The 17,855-nt window shown below is 36.8% G+C and overlaps 1 protein-coding gene across 1 annotated transcript in view; it reads right to left on the bottom strand.

Moving 5' to 3' along the window:
• Window positions 1-17,855, bottom strand: part of ARHGAP42 (Rho GTPase activating protein 42) — a 279,431-nt gene that overhangs the window by 116,677 nt on the left and 144,899 nt on the right. Inside the window, exon 4 of the mRNA XM_047751861.1 lies at window positions 10,860-10,931. Within this exon, the coding sequence (XP_047607817.1) occupies window positions 10,860-10,931 (72 nt within the window). The remainder of the gene's footprint in view (window positions 1-10,859; window positions 10,932-17,855) is intronic.

Here is a 17,855-nt window from a genome sequence, read left to right as displayed (position 1 = left end):
CCATGAAGGCAATCATCATATTTTATTTTTGCATTTGCAAGACTGAACACCATGCCTAGTATAAAGCAGATCAACACCGTGCAGTTGAGTATTTTTGTATCAATGACTTAAGGCAAGATGACTGATGGCATACTCATCAGATTTCTAAAGACTCCGGGCTTGGAAAGGAGGATGAGGTGGTAGAGAACCTGTCAATATATAAGATGATAAAACCTAGATGCCAAACAATCTCATGACTTAGGAATGAATTAACTGAAACATATTATGAATATCACCATCAAATCCAAAAAGTCTACTAGGCAAGGATGGAACCAAAGAGCTCTACCTTAAAGATATGTTGAGATTTACTTTGATCCGAATAAATAACATGATATAAACAGGGAAAAGGTAAATGATTTTATTGGTCAATATTGATACTTTTGAAATGTAGTAACTAGACACACTTTGGGGCTTCAGGTTCAGTTTTCTCTGCTAAACTTTAACAAGAAAACACTGAAAAATTGATGCTGTTCACAGAAAACAAGAGTTTGGTAATGTAAAATAATGCCATATTAAAAATAACCAAACTTAACAGAGATGTTTAACAAACTCAAATGCTTCCTAGCAAATACTTTCCCTGGCTACTTTAACAACAGGTACCCAGTTCCTTTTTGGGGGGAAGGGCTGGGCCAGACATTTCCAATATAACAAAAGGCTTTAATTAAATTTTAGGGGAAGTAGTTTGAGGTTCTTCATAATTTTTAACTCCACATATTTAACACACTGATTCATAGTCTTCAGAGGTTTTCCAATTACTTCAATGTGTATCATAAAGTTTTAATTCAAACTTTATATTAAATATATTATTTAATATAGGTGAGGGCAAGAGAAACAGACCAATAATTAAAGTTCAAACGCTGACTGGCACAACTCATTCACCAAAACCCCAAAGAACAGATTATAAGGTACGAAAATTAGTATTCTATAAGAATGATTTGGAAAATCCTTTGTGTGTGTGTTGTTTTTGGTTTTGTTTTGGTTGCACCTGAGGCATGTGGAAGTTCCTGGGCCAGGAATAAAACCCATGCAACAGCAGCGACCCAAGCCACTGCAATGCAATGCCAGATCCTTAACCTGCTTCACCACAAGAGAACTCCCGGAAAATCCTTCGTCTTTCATTTTCTTTCTTAGATCACTCTAATAATAAATGCTGATATTATTGTCTTTTTTTTTTGTCAACAAGCAACTATTACAGTATAAAATCAAATACAGGAGAGCTTAGCTCACTGATGACAGTCATCTTATCAGACCTCTGCAGTTAATATAAAATGCTGCGTACTACAAACCCACTAGTCCTGATGTTTAAAACATACTTCTGTTTGTATTTTCAACTTGCTTTGAATTCTAAAATGTAAACATAAAATAAAATGTTTCCAGTTTTATTGTGTTCTTGTTTGAGTTTCCCACAGATGTCAATACAAAGTTTCCTAACTATTTTAGAATATTTCTAACCACTTAAATTTGAAAAATCAAAGAAAAAAATCATTGCTAGCTTCCCAACCCCCTCAAGGACCACTGGGGAGCCAGTGATCCTGAATAATGAAGACAGAAGTAAAAATTGCATCAAGTACGGCAATGCTCAGAGCCAACATATCTATGGTGAAACAGATGTGAATTATACACTCATACAGGAAACACTTCTGCAGCAGGGCAGCCAGAAGATAGGGTAGAGGAAAGAATGTATCTACAAATAAAAACACCAAGTCTTAGCACCAAGGAAACCACCTTATAATACACAGATGATACAAAGTTCACTGGGGAAATCTGCTCTGCCAAAGTGGAACCTTTGAACCCCTCTCTACTGTCCCTATTAAAAACCAGAGACCTATGGAGTTCCTGTCATGGTGCAGTGATTAACGACTCCGACTAGGAACCATGAGGTTGTGGGTTCAATCCCTGCCCTTGCTCAGTGGGTTAATGATCTGGCATTGCCGTGAGCTGTGGTGTAGGTCTCAGACACGGCTCGGATCCTGCGTTGCTGTGGCTGTGGCGTAGGCTGGCAGCTACAGCTCCGATTAGACCCCTAGCCTGGGAAACTCCATATGCCACAGGAGCGGCCCAAGAAATGGCAAAAAAAAAAAACCCAAAAAACAAAAAACAAAGCAAAACAAAAAACAAGAGACCTAGAAAATTTTCATTAGTTAACTGGAGTTTCTCTCTTCACCAGGTTAACTCTAAGGAATTAGATAAGCTACAGAGGAGACTTCATTACAAGGACACAGGTCTGATTCTCCCTGAAGAATGAAAAGAATCTTACTGTACAGCCAACTTCACTCTCCGGACCTCTTGGCATTGATTCTAACAATGACGTTTCTTGGTGAAGCTCCACTGTATTTTGTCAGTTCCTGATACATTATGGCACTTGTAAATTGTGTGAAGTTTTTTGAAAATTATATATTTGACCTAAAAATTTAGCAAAAGGATTTTTTTCATAAAAATAAAATTTATAGGGAAGCTTAAAATGTTTCCTAAGGATCACAGGTCAACATAAGAATAATTAGCAGGGAAAATAGTATTAATCTTACCAATAATTTATTATAATCAAATTCTAACAGAAGAGGTTATATCTTATCTGAGCCAGCAGTAGCCACTTAATAAAGTTATAATAATCTATATACATATATACATACATATTTAATATTGATGATGCAAATATACAAATTGAATTGCACAGCAAAATGGGTTTGGAGTTATATCCCTATTCAGAATTCTAACTCCGTACGAGGCTCAGCTTTTCCAACAATTGGCAGGTTCTGATATGTACATAAAAACATGATGTCCTCAAAACTTTCAAAATACGTGGAGACACTGAATGGCACACCTGTCAAGTACAGAGACTACTGCTGACTCACTGTCTCCAAATAATGTGATCTATTTTTCTGGTGGTGGCAATGGGGGGTCAATTAGGGCCAATACTGACCTCACAAGAATGCTGTAAAGGATGGTGAAAACACAAACCATTTTTAAAAAGGTTTACATTCCCATGATGGAGGCAGATATGCTATGGTGCCAAACTCCTAGATTAGGTCCCAGCCAGAATAAACTATATGCCTCTGTGTTGTTGGCAATGCCACTTGATCTGTGTGGTCTTATATAGCCATCTGAAAAATGATACTTCCTACTCTGTAAGACTGCTGTAAGTAAGAGCTCCACAGATTGCATAGTTATTAATTACAGGTAATTTCCATCTAAGGGCCTCTTGCTGGGCAGCCCCAGTGAAACACTCTCTATAAACATTTAACAATCAACTTGGATTTGTCTCTGTCCATGAAATTAAATAAGGCAAACTAACCTACATGAACAGGACCTTATTTTTACTGTAGTACTTTGATTAATACTGAAAGTATATAATAGCAATAATGATTATTAGTTATAAAATAAGAGCCACTAACATATTAGTACTCACATGGAAGAAATTAGGCTAAGCAGGAGTTCTGTCGTGGCTCAGTGGAAATGAATCTGCCTAGCATTCATGAGGATGTAGGTTCGATCCCTGGCCTTGCTCAGGTTAAGGATCTGGCATTCCCATGAGCTGTGGTGTAGGTCGCAGACATGGTTCAGATACTGCATTGCTGTGACTATGGTGTAGGCCAGCAGCTACAGCTCTGATCTGACTCCTAGTCTGGGAATCTCCATATGCTGCAATTGCAGCCCTAAAAAGACAAAGAAAGAAGAAAGGAACGAAGGAAAGGAAGGAAGGAAGGAACGAATGAACGAACGAACGAAAAGACATTATGCTAATATATGAAATGTTAAATTATGGAATCACATCAATTCTATGAAGATGGTTCTATTATTGTCTCCATTTTTCAGATGGCTAAACTACAGCCTTAAAAGTTAACTAACATACCCAAGTTCACATTTCCTATAAGCATTAAGTAACTGCCAGGTTTTGATCTCAAGTTTGTGTGACACTAGAACTGGGTTAAATAATTATAAGACATTATCTTGCTCTCTCAATGAGCTAACTAGACACTTTTCCTTCTTTAAGAATAAAGAAAAGGTATTAGTTAACAGTTCTTAACCATCAAACATGGTGGTGCTACTAAAGAACTCCATAAGCTTGATCTCATTTCTATTTAAATCTAACTCTTCTCCTTACTAGTTATGTGACCTCAGCCCATTTGCCTAACTTATCTCCACCTCAGTTTCTTCATCTATAAAATGAGTTTTAGCAGTTTTATTATCTAATATGTAGACTGTGAGGATTAAATGAGTTTACATGTAACATGCTTAGGGCTGTACTTGGTTAACTATTATAAAGGATAACTATTGTCACTTAAAAACATGATCAAACAACAAAATCAGTATTTCTGTAACTCTATATATCATGTTAGAGTCCACTGAAAAAATGTATAAGAAAGGGAATAACAAGCAGTTTCAAAACAACTATCAAATAGCTTAACAGTTTGCCCAGAGAATTCAATTCCAAATACAGTCCTTGCCAGAGAATATCTGTCTATGAGAGACAGCTCAGTGGCCATCAGCAGCACATGAGAAACCCATCCTGATCATTCTATGTAGGATATGTTGAAAAGAAGAGAGTGTACAGCAATCTAAATCTATAAACCCTAAAAACCACTTTCTTTTGCACTGTCCAAAGCACTTATTACCCACTATATTAAGATGAATAATTCAGTTCCATAGCAAAATCTCTTTACTTTGGAGTAAGTAAAGTATCTGTAATTCTTCTGGATTCCCCAAACCATTCGTATATTTGAGACAACAAATTAGAATGCAACCATTTTTTAGATGAAGGGAAACTTAAGGCTACAGCAGGAATTAACAGTGATAATTCTCCACCAATTTTTAGGTACTACCTGCTAAACTTACTATTTTTAAACTTTTTTTTAAAAAAAAAGTTTTGTTCAGAGATAGAACCAAACTTTACTGTGGACAGAGCAAAGGAACAAGAATTATCCACTTCTACTATTGTCTTCAGTATGAAATCAACATTAAAAAAAAAATCAAGTCTGTTCTTACGTGACTAATATTATATGATTTACTTTGTTTTAAAACCATGGAGAATGTTCACATGATTTCCAGTAAGGTCTAATTGAAAACAAACGGCAATCTTAAAAACATTTCCCATAGAAATGAAAATGCACCTTTAATGTTTATGGGGACTTATTTCTCAAGACTCTTTGATCTAATAAAAGCAGCCAGTGTTAGCTGCCTACTGTGTGCTGAGGAGTTTTTAAATCAAGGGAGCTATATTAACTACACTTGATTCAAAGTGGGCAAGTATGGGATTACTGCAACATTTTTATATTTCACATGAAATCTTTGTATGCTAAAGGTAGAGGAAAAAAAACTATTTCATAAAAGTGTATTCTAAGAAGCAGCATGGAGGTGTCAAAAGACTGCTGGTCTGAGGAACTGAGTTCTGGTCTTCACGGTGCCCCCAACTAGCTGTTCAGTCTGTTTACATGTGGAAAATGAGCCACTGACCTCCTGACAGCCAGTTCCATCTTTTAAATATGTAACAGTATGGTGTGTATACATGTGTACACACGCATAGTTATCTCTAATGCATTTGTCTGTGATTAGGAACTCAGATATGAAGTTCTACCCATGTTGTGCAGTTAGCCAGCTCATGTACAAACAAGTGTAAAGTGCAGCTATGATTGGACAACTGATCCTCCCTGGAGGCAAGGCAGACACTTCCAATACGATGAAACACAGTGGTCAATTCATACAAAAAGTGTGAAAATTAGTTATAACTCATTTTGCTCTATAATAATGCTTCTCTAGATATATTCATACTGTGGAAATTTTAGCTGGCATTAATCGTTCGGAGTATCTACCTTCCCCTCATTTCTAGAATTTAAACCAGCAGTGTATCGGGAGATGAATTAAAGAAACCAAACATTCAATTCCGTATTCTGACCCATGTAATAGGTCAGGCCTGCAGTACAATTCCATTCTGCATGTACCCTCAAACTAAGAACCTTTAAGTAAATACATTCTTGACAAGTGTTTATAGATAATTCCTCTAATCTTCAGCTATTCACATATCAGGTCCCATCTCCTCTGTCCTTCAGGTCAACAACCCCATCATTAATCTTGTCTCATGTCTCTTACAGATTTTTTTTCCCCCCACAAGTGTAACTCACTTAAGGCCTCGCCTTCCACAGCAAAGTATCAGGTGTCTCGAAGCTCCATAAAAACACACAACAGAGGAAATGTTTGGAATCCATGGACTTTATCCACTTCAGTCAAATAGGATATCTGGTTGAAGGAGAGGACTGCTCTGACTCAGTGTTTTCCACTTGGACCAAGCTGAGGAGGTCCTGACTGCAGTGGAAGGTTCTACCCCAAACTGACACTTATGTTCCAGCTGGCTCATCAGCCTGAAAGCACCTGTGGGAATCATCCACCATCAAAACTGAAAAGTGCCACAATCTCATTTATAGAATTAAGTTGATTTACCAAGTAAGAAAATACAAAGTAAGTAAAACAGGAAGTAAAGTGATAGAAAATAAAATCAACAGCATCAAGATTTTTATTTCTGCCAAGGTGTTCCCACAATACCAGAAGAAAAGAAAATTGACCTTTATGCATACTAGAGATGAGAATACCTGCTTTTATTCACTATACTAAGGATTACTTGGTAGCTTAGAATCAATATAGCACAAGGGCTATCAGCCTAATCAAATACACAGAATCACCACTACCATGAGGCCCAGTGCAACCATATTTATACTCAAGACGTCATTTGAATTAATTCAACTACAGGTGTAACCTCACAAGAAGTATGCGAGGTTGGTAGTAGGCTGGTTGTGTGCTCCCAGCTGATCTGCCCAACAACTGAGATATTTAAAAAACAAAATCGGTGTAATTGCTCATGCTACTGCAACTGTGGCTAGCCTAAGCATCTATAAACATGAGAAACACTATTTTAAATGAGAAAAACCTTGGAACTTTCTGTACGGGAGAAAGAATTCTTCAGAAAGTTTTTTAACTTTATCAAAAGATCATTGATGAGGAGTTCCTGCTGTGGCACAAGGGGATTGGTGGTGTCTCTGCAATGCTGGCACGCAGGTTCAATCCCCTGGCCTGGTACAATTAGTTAAGGATCCAGTGTTGCCACAGCTGTGGCATAGGTCACAACTGCAGCTTGGATCTGATCCCTGGCTTGGGACCTCCATATGCCACGGGGTGGTCAAAAATGAAGAAAAACAAAAATACTGTTGATGAAGTGAAATATTATAAATCAAGGCTCTGAAGGAAAATGGCTTGTTATCAGATCCATAGCCAGACTTCCCAGCTCTGTGACCTGGTGCATGCAAGAGATCTCATCACTTTCCTCATTATAAAGCTGCATAACACTGTATTCACCGCACAAGTTTCTTGTGAGGATTGAATTAGGTCACAGAAGTAATAGCTCAGTAAAGACCCCTATAGCATAGATGTCAAGAAAGATCAACTATTATTATTCTTGAAAAGACATTTTCTTGCTCTGGAACACCTCATTCTTGTATTTTCTTCCTTCTGCTTCTTCTTTCTCAACCTCTTTACCTGTCTTGTTTCTTTCTCCTCAAACATCAAATGTTGAGACGTCTCAGATTGTATAGAATCTAGGTCCTCTTCTCACTCTATTCTTTTCACTCTAATCCATCCTCTTGATGTAAATCATCACCTAGAGGACAATTCCTAAACATATTTCTAATTCATATCTGAACAAGCACCTGCCAACTCACCATCTCCAGGTGGATGTCTCTGAGAAACCTCGATTCATTCTAAAGGCCATCTCTGCCATCTGAACATAAATGTTGCCTATCTCAGTAAGTGGTTCCAAAAACACCCAATTTTTAGAACCCATCCCTGAAATGTCTTGTTGCTCACTTCCCAATATGTAACCCATTTCCTACCCTTTCCATTTTGCCTCTGAAATATAGTACCTACCCCTACCCCAAACCCCCACACTGGTTTTTCCCTCCAGAAGTCCTGCCTCCTCCAATCTGTGCATGACACGCAACTAGAGTGATATTTTAAATTACACGTATATTGGGAGTTCCCGTCGTGGCGCAGTGGTTAACGAATCCGACTAGGAACCATGAGGTTGCGGGTTCGGTCCCTGCCCTTGCTCAGTGGGTTAACGATCCGGCGTTGCCGTGAGCTGTGGTGTAGGTTGCAGACGTGGCTCGGATCCCGCGTTGCTGTGGCTCTGGCGTAGGCCGGTGGCTACAGCTCCGATTCAACCCCTAGCCTGGGAACCTCCATATGCCTCGGGAGCGGCCCAAGAAATAGCAACAACAACAACTACAACAATAACAACAACAAAAGACAAAAAAAAAATTACATGTATAATAACTCCTTTAACTACAACTTTTCTTTATGTTATCAGTGAATAAGACTAAAAGAGAATAAAGAGTAAAATACTGTGAACCACTAATAAAGCTGTTCACATGTCCTCTGTCCCCATGTTCCTCTATATTTCAAACACATTAATCTTTCTTCCTCTAAAATGCCAGGCGCAGATGTTCCCCTTGCGGCTCAAGGGTAACAAGCCTAACTGGTATCCATGAGGATGCTGGTTCAATCCCTGGCCTCACTCAGTGAGTTAAGGATCCGGCGTTGCTGTGAGCTGTAGTGTAGGTCACAGACACTACTTGGAGCCCACGTTGCTTTGGCTGTGGCATAGACCGGCCCCTACAGCTCTGACTCGGTCCCTAGCCTGGGAACTTCCATATGCCAAGACACAGCCCTAAAAATCAATCAATAAATTAATGAAAATAAAATGCCATGCTCTTTTCCTCTTCAAGGCTTTTATTCATACCTACTCAGTTCCCTCTTTGAGAATGTTAAAAAAAAAAAAAAAACTTCCTCCCTTCCTGTTCCTGTATTTTCATTTCTAGCTATTTCTTTCTCATCATTTAGTTCTCTGCTTAACCACCACTTTCTCCAGAAGACATTGCTTGGCTCTCTGGACAAGGTCAGTTTCATTAATTATACTCTCACAAAGCCCCCTGCACTTTTGTATCACAATCCTCAGTGCATTTGTAAATATACAAAAGATAATAAAGGACACAAGCACAGAGAGCTTGTCTGTCTTGTTTACAACTGCATGCCTTAATCTTATCAAAGACCATACTTGCTACAAGTAGGCCAACCATGATAATGATAAGTGTTTGCTGAATTAATTAATACAAAAATGGTTCTGGTTTAGTCCTTGACTTGATAACAGCTCATAATTGGTGAAGAAATGCACATAGGCAGTTCCTGTGGTGGCTCAGCAGTAACAAACCTGACTAGTATCCATGAGGACACAGGTTTGATCCCTGGCCTCGCTCAGTGGGTCAAGGATCCAGCGCTGCTATGAGCTATGGTGTAGGTCACAGAAGAAGCTTGGATTCTGCCTTGCTGTGGCTGTGGTGTAGGCCAGCAGCTACAGCTCCGATTCAAACCCTAGCCTGGGAACATCCATATGCTGTGGGTGTGGCCCTAAAAAACAAAAACAAAAACTAACAAACAAAAAGCACTTAAAACTTTAATTCAAGGAAGACTGTGGTATCTTTTTATAGGAAATCAGCATAAGGACTACTTGAATTTTTGGAGAAAAAAAAAATCAAGGAGCAGGAACAGAAATATGAGGAAAGACCCATATAAGGAAGGCTTCTTTCTGGTACTAGGATATAATTAAGCCAAGGAGAGAAAGACTTTAATAAGTTAAGGGTAAGAAATATTCCAAGAAGGAGAAAAGTTTGAGCAAAGCCATGAATAAGGTCAGGGTATTTACAGAGACTATTGAACAGACAACTGTGCCAGATGAAGAAGGTATAATGAAATGTAGAAAACGCCCACATTGTGGAAAGCTTTCATTATCAAGATTAAACTGTCTTTCTCAAAGACAACCACGGAAGGTTTTCATCATTGAAGAATGATAGTTAAAGATGGCAAAAACATTTTTTTTAATAAAGATGGGGATGCGGAGACCAACTAGTAGGCTATTTCAATATTTCAAACAGAAGGGAGGAGGAAAGGAAGAGAAATATTTCTGTAGGAGAATGAAAAGCATCGCTTAAAGCAGGAAGGGCTATGTCATTGACTAAATGGAAAACCAAAACAGACAGAGGGTGGAGGAAGTATGACAGACGATGAGTTCTGTTTCAGAAACCCCATCATGAAGTATATCCTTCATGATGTTGAGAAAATTGGTAACACGGATCTAAGAAAGAGAATGCAAGTAAATTTCAGAATTTTGTAGGCTCTGGGAAATTTTAATTGGTCCCTAACCAATTAAACATTAATGCAAAGGCTTGACAAAGATATCTAAAGTCTTCCACAAATGCATATTTTATCAATAATAAAAATACAAAAACTAATACATTTTATAATTATTGCTTCAATTTCAATATACATACCTTGTCCCTAATTTGTATTTTATATAGGTACTCCTCATAGTCTTATCATAAGTTCACCGCCCTTAAAACAGTTAATTTCCTGTCATTGTTGGGATGGGAGGAACTCTTATAGTGACTTTTTCTCTATTCAGTAGAAGAATTATGTTTAAAAGAATTCCAGTCTTGGAAGTTCCCATGTGGCACAGCAGGTTAAGGATCCAGCATTGCTGCAGCTGTGACACAGCTGCAACTGCAGTGCAGGTTCAATCCCTGGCCTGGGAACTTTCACATCCTATGTGTGTGGCCAAAAAAAAAAAAAAAATAGAATTTCAGTCTTTGTAATAGGCTCTATGCAAAAATTTTAAATGACGTACAGAATTTTTTAAAAGGTCGTTCTAATTCCAAAAATGTTAACATTTGAAATTATGTCTGTCATCTTTAACTATCAGGAGAAAAATAAAATGTAACACTTACTTTTGCTGCACCTATTTGTTCTTTGCGAAATTTCTCAAGTGGCGCAATTAATACATCATTGGCATTTTGAATCTGAAATTAAAAACACAAATACATTAAATTCTGTATAATTCATGCAAACAGTGAAAAAGATACATTTTTTCAACTTACTTAATAAACACCCTTTGTTCTTCCTTGCTTCTTTAAATGAAATAAAAATACCTCATGTTGTATAGTCTTTTTCTACTTTATAATTAAATTGTTTTCACAAATTATTTCACTTGATCCTAACAATAATATGAATAATGTGAATAATGTGAAAACAAGCACACACAGTGAGATCTTAGTTTAAATATTTAAATTTCATATTCTAAAATTTAACTAAGAAACAGCACATCACATATTAAATTTTAAAACACCTTTAATTATACTGGTTTCATGCAGTCAGTTCAAGTATCATTTTTAAATTGAACCATATAAAAGCTCTTCTATCTTACCACTAGAATGTTATAATTCTACAGCTGCAACATAAAATAAGGCTCATTTTCCCCCCTATTTAATTAGATTCCTTACACTTGGGATTTGCCTGAATGTTCTCATAATATTTCCAATCCCATTTTAAACAGTACCTGATTTCATTTCAATGAACAGTGTTTTAGTCCAAAACTCCAAATTGGGATTCACCTAAACTTTAAAACAGATAAATCAACCTGTAAAAATAGTGTGAGAGGTCTCAAGGCAGGCGGCGACAACAAGATGCAAGGAGACAGACATTTCTAAGGAAAGTTTTATGCTGGAAGGAAATCTTGATTTAAAAAAAAAAAACAATTTAGAAAACACTAAAATTAAACATAGGATCTTAAATGTTCTCACCAGAAAAAGAAATGGTAATGATGTGACAAGATGGAGATATTAGCTAATGTTTCGGTGGTGATCATTTTGCAATACATAAATGTATCAAATCAGCATGTACACTTTAAACTTACACAATGTTATGTCAGTTATATCTCAGTAAAGCTGAGGGGAGAAAAGGAGGCTCAGTTAACAAAGATTATCATTCATCCTGCCACTGTTATAATAACATGACCTACTGCATAATTAGCAAATGCTAAGATAAAAAGAAAAAAATTATTTCTGAAACAGGTCACTGTTTTAAAATAGGCTGAAGCCTATATGAGTCCCTTATTCTTCTTAAAACTATTTTGCAAGTATGAAATTATACCAAGATTTTAAAATGTCAATAAAAGTGTTTTACTTTCACTTATTTTCACAAAAATGGTTATTCTCTAGTCAAGTTTTAGTTATTAAATTCCACAATCTAAATACACACGGATAATATACACAAACACAAAACCTATGGTAGTGATGCCTTCCATGATTCTGTCATTCCCCAATTTTCAGAAAAACAAGATGACATCTTGAAAAGAGGACCTTAAATCCCCTGTTGTGACAACATACAAAGTAAATCAATACTTGAAATCCTTTCCAACACACTGAGACCCACTATAGACACCTGACATCACCTACTTCCCATTTATGAGCTCAGATAGGTATCCTCCAGATACACTGTGGAGGCACTGACTACAGAGAGATGACTGCGAACGGGAGCAAAGTAGCTCACTTTTAATTCTCACTCTAAATCTTACTCTTTGCCCTCATGAAACCCCAAATACATTTAAACACACACACACACACATATGTCTGCCTTTAAAGACTGCCCAAGGGGAAATAAGGTATCAGAGACACTTTAGTGCAATTTGGGAAAATAGCAATAAAGGCTAACATTTACTGAATGTTTACTTTATGCTAGAAACAAGCATGATCTACTGTATTTAAAGTTAATGCACTTAAAACAGGGAGATATTTTAACAAGTGGTGAAAACTTCAGCAATGACGTTGAATAAGAAGATATGTGGCATAGCAATTAGGTACATATAAGTGTACAAGTGTACTTAGGTACACTTGAAGATCAAGAATGCCTGAGTTTACACCTGGTTCTATTGCTTATGAGCTGCTATTTAACCATTCTGAGCATCAGCCGCATCATCTATTAAACAACTTGGTTTAAGGACTAAGATAATGAATGCAAAATATTTAGCAGTGTCTTAGATCTAGCAAGTACTTAAGATTTATAGCTTTTAATATATTCAAATAAACATAGAAAATGCATCTCATTCAGTAATTATATACTTGGCACACTTCAGTATCTGCATCTACTGTACCACCTTTTCAGTTACAGTGTATCTATGTGCAAATTATGAGAAGATTTTTCCCATGAAAGTCACAAAAGACAGATGGCCTAGACTTTCCTACACTCAATCACAAGGTATTTATATATGTGCCAAGCACACTGCTGAGCTGGGTGGGGAAGGGAAAAAAGTAAGGAAGGCACAGGTTAAACCTTCCAGAAAAGCTGATCTCTACTTGAGAAGAGGGGGTGCAAGGAATTATTCATTCAACAAGTATTTAATGCTCATAAAGTCCTGCTAAATTTTTTGGAACAACTGAGACAAAACTGATGACATGGAGAATAGTTACATAATAAACTATGCAGAATCCCTCATAAATACATCAGGATTTGACAACAGGAAAGATCGATGAGAACTAAATAAGTGAAGGTAGTATTTGGATCGTGGATGTGAATTGGAAGTGGATGTGAATTAGATCCAGCAACAAGAAAAAAAAAATCCTAGGAACAGGGAACACCATGAAAAAGGCCAGGGGGTAGAATTAAGCAAGGCATGTGGGAAGGAAGAGTGTAGTGTGGGAAAAAGAAGCATTTATTAAATGCTCATTATGAGTCCATGCCAATTGTGAGTGTACTGACCAAGTTACAAGCCTTCAGTTAACTTTTTAAAAATGGGGATGGCACAATGAATATTAAGTAGGTTGAACGGTTTTGGCACAGAGCAAGCTCCATGACATTAACTAATAACATTATCTAACTGGAGAACAGAATGTACATTATTAACAGAAAACTTAATTGGAATAAGTAAGGAAAGAATACCCGTAATCTAGGCAAAACAGCCTGAACATGGAATCACTATTGGTTTCTAAAAAGAGGATTAATGTAAAAACTTGTTCTAGGAAGTAATATGAGGTACATTTTAAGAATGAGGAGATAAAGACAAGATAACACCGGCTGAAAGAAGAACACAAGTTTTTTTTCCTCTCTTTAAATTTTTTAAATTACTCAATGAATTTTATTACCTTTATAGGTGTACAACAATCATCACAACCGAATTTTACAGCATTTCCATCCCAAACCTTCAGTGCCTCCCTCCACCCCCCAACCTGTCTCATTTGGAAACTATAAGTTTTTCAAAATCTGTGGGTCAGTATCTGTTCTGCAAAGAAGTTCATTGTGTCCCTGTTTTAGATTCCACATGTAAGTGATAGCATTTGATGTTGGTGTCTCATTGTCTGACTGACTTCACTTAGCATGATAATTTCTAGGTCCATCCATGTTGCTGCAAATGCCGTTATTTTGTTCCTTTTAATGGCTGAGTAATATTCCACTGTGTATATGTACCACATTTTCTTTATCCACTCCTCTGTCGATGGACATTTAGGTTGTTTCCATGTCTTGGCTATTGCATATAATGCTGCAATGAACACTGGAGTACATGAGTCTTTGAGTCATGGTTTTCTCTGGGTAGATGCCCAGGAGTGGGAAGAAGAACACAAGTTTGACGTGATAACTTGATCAGCTGCCTATGTGCTGACAGATGGGAATTGCAGGGAAATTCAGAGGCAGGGTTTTGTGTTTTTTTGTTGTTGTTTATTTTTTTGCAAACATGAAAAGAACCAGAAGGAGAGGAATCAAAGGTGACACTAAGTTTTCTGCCTCAGGCACCAGAACTTGGGCATCATGTTAAGAATCTGGGTAGACAGAGAAACAGACTCATGGACATAGAGAACAGACTTGTGGTTGCCAAGGGTGAGAGGAGAAGAAGTGGGATGGATGGGGAGTTTAGGGCTTGTAGATGTAAACTATTACATTTAGAATGGATAAGCAATGAGGTCCTACTGTATAGAAAAGGGAACTATATGCAGTCTTTTGTAACAGACCATGATGGAAGATAATACAAAAAAAGGAAAGCAGATACACACACACACATATATGTTTATGACTGGGTAACTCTGTTATACAACAGAAATTGGCTCTACACTGTAAATTAATTACACCTTAACGAAAAATAAATTTAATTTAAAAAAGACAGTAAAAACAAACAAACAAAAAAGAACCTGCATAAATCAAGTTGGAATATGTTTGATAGAGAAAAAATAAAGACAATGGATTTCACTTTGGACCCATTACGTTTGATGCCATGGGAAAACTCAAAGAAATATTTTAGTATCCCACCTCAAAATGACGGAACTGATCAATATGAATGAAATGGGTTATTACTAGGAAGGGAAAGATTAGAAGAGAGTGGACAAGGGATCTATACACAAAGACACTAGTACTCACATTCACATCCAATAGTTTAAATCTCTGTCACAACCGTTATGTGGCTGTTACATAAATACAACCTGGGAATAAACGAAACCTGAGACTCTTAACAAACCAAATGTGGTAATGAACAAATTACCCTATGGGCAAGCGTTACTTATCTCTATTTCTTTCACATTTTTTCATTTTTTCGGGGGGGGGGGCTGCTTCATTTTTTTCTCTTTCCTCCCCCTACTCTCATTCTATTCATGTGAAACTGAAGGAATAAAAAACAAGTTCCAGAGGTACTAAGCAGAAAAAAAATGAACAGGGAGAAAAATCCCCAACGGAGTGACAGAGATAACAAGAGATATGATTTGTTGAGTGTTTACTGCGTGCCAAGTACTATGCTAAGCCCTTCACAGTATTGAGATTAAAGTCGATTTTATATGAGTAATGAAGTTTAAAACCTAAAACTCATCTGGAATACATTGAGAATATGAGTATTAAAGTTAGGCCCTTTCCATTTTGAATCTCAGCACCTAAACTGCTAAGACTCGATGTCTCTATCCCTATACTTCTTAAGGTTTTCATAAAAATTAAAGGAAAAGTATATGTAATTTTAAACTAACGCATAGATTTGGCATAAGGCAGGCTTTCGATAAATATTTGTTTCTTCACAGAATTCATAATGTCAACTATGTGTTCAGAACCTTCCTAAGCAGTCGTAGAATTTCCCAAGATGACTAAAATGTAGTTATTCAAAAGGCAGAAACAAATCCAAATTAATTTAAAAGAACAGAGAACCATTAAGAATACCCATCTACAGTGGTAAATGACTAGGAACCTAAATTTTTCCAAAAACCATAATAACATATGCGTGGTTTTACATCTGAACTATGATGCTTCTTTTGTATGCAGGCGATGGGCTGCTGTTCACAATATGTGAATCTAAATTCAAGAAATCAAAATGGAAATGCCAACACTCCAAGGGCACAAAGTGGATTTGTGGATTTATAACCTGATTTGGCTGCTTCTGACCCTCCTCTTTTTATACCCCCTCAGGGAACGCATGCTTTTCATCTCCACACACAGGTCAATAGCATGTATGAAATTCTTCAATTCTGAAGTAATCCAAGTGTGAAATACAGAAAGTATTTAAATTTCTGGTAGGTTTAAAAGAGTGACTGTTACTAATGAATAAAGGAAAATAACATGAAATACCAAAAAACCATAATTAAAAATGTGAACCAGGGTTGCAACTCGGGTGACTTAACTTTCACAAGGTTGAAAAAGAATCTAGAAAAGTGGAATTCTGGCTCACATGGAACTCTTTCTCCCCAGGTTTATGCAAGAGGCTTGATAAAACTCCTTCTAGAAGGTAATACTGGGGGGGTGGGGAGCAGTGGTGGGAATCAAGTCACAGAGTTCAGGAGATTCAAGCTTCCATAATATCTGTGGAATGTGTTACTTTGCATGACCTTACTAAGAGGCTTTAGGAAAAATACAAAAGCAATTTTAATGCTCTCCCTAGATATTGATAATAAAAATTCTTGAAAAGGTCTTATTTTAGTAATGAAGGCACTATTAACTATTTTAAAAGTCTTAACCATTCCTTAAACTTTGGGTTTAAACAACTTATTTTTATAGATATTGGTCCGTTTTAAAATTCAAAAGTAATTACCAGCTTTTTCACTTATTTTCTGCAATAGAGAAACAAATCTGATAATGGGTAAGACTTTATAGTACTGCATTTATTGGTTAGACACACTTTAACTGTGGTTGTGTTACATTAAACCAGGCAATTAAGCTTCCTATTGCTTTTCTTTTGCTATTTCAAGCGGTTCTAATAAACAGCCACAAGGGAGTGCTCATAAATCACTCAAAAGTAATGGATAGAAATGTTTTTCTGTGGTTAGAAGAATGATTATCCAAACATGTTTGGGTTTTTTTTTCTCCAAGTATACATGAATCATAATTTTCTATAGACCATGAATTTTCAAGCGTTATCCTATAGGAATTTTCAATGCTTGCTTTTCACTGCTGAGAATCTTAATCATAACTCGTTTGTCCAACAAAGTGAGTAGTGATGGAATAAAATAAAATAAATCTCAAAGGCAATTCTTCTTAGACTTTTACTTTCCCTCCCCTTTCCAGGTTTTGGTTAGATGAGTATACCAGACACAACTCACTGCTAATCAGTGTTTATAGTGTCCTACTAGGATGTAAGATTATAATTCTCTACCTCAAACTACTAAAGCTCTGAAAGGTTTCCGGTTTTGAAGAGAAGATGTAATGATATTCTGCAGTGCTATCAAACGCAACTGAGAAGGCTACAAGAGACCAAGCTATTTATTTCTGTAAACAAATACAGAAATAACACACAGACGAGGTAGCTCATTCCAAAAACAACTTCCTGTTGAGAGTCCTATCACAGCCAACCCTCACAAAGTGGACCAATCACGAAGGCATGTAATAGCGAGCAGACTGAACACAATCCATGTGGAAGATACCTATAAAGAGCCTCTGAGGTAAGACTGGATGATTTTCCCATTGGTATTTGCAACTAGGAAAATCAGATC

This window comes from Phacochoerus africanus, chromosome 11 (genome assembly GCF_016906955.1).
Source record: "Phacochoerus africanus isolate WHEZ1 chromosome 11, ROS_Pafr_v1, whole genome shotgun sequence".
Lineage (NCBI taxonomy): Eukaryota > Metazoa > Chordata > Mammalia > Artiodactyla > Suidae > Phacochoerus > Phacochoerus africanus.
Note: the sequence above shows the minus strand (reverse complement) of the source record. Positions and strands in the feature narration are given on the sequence as shown.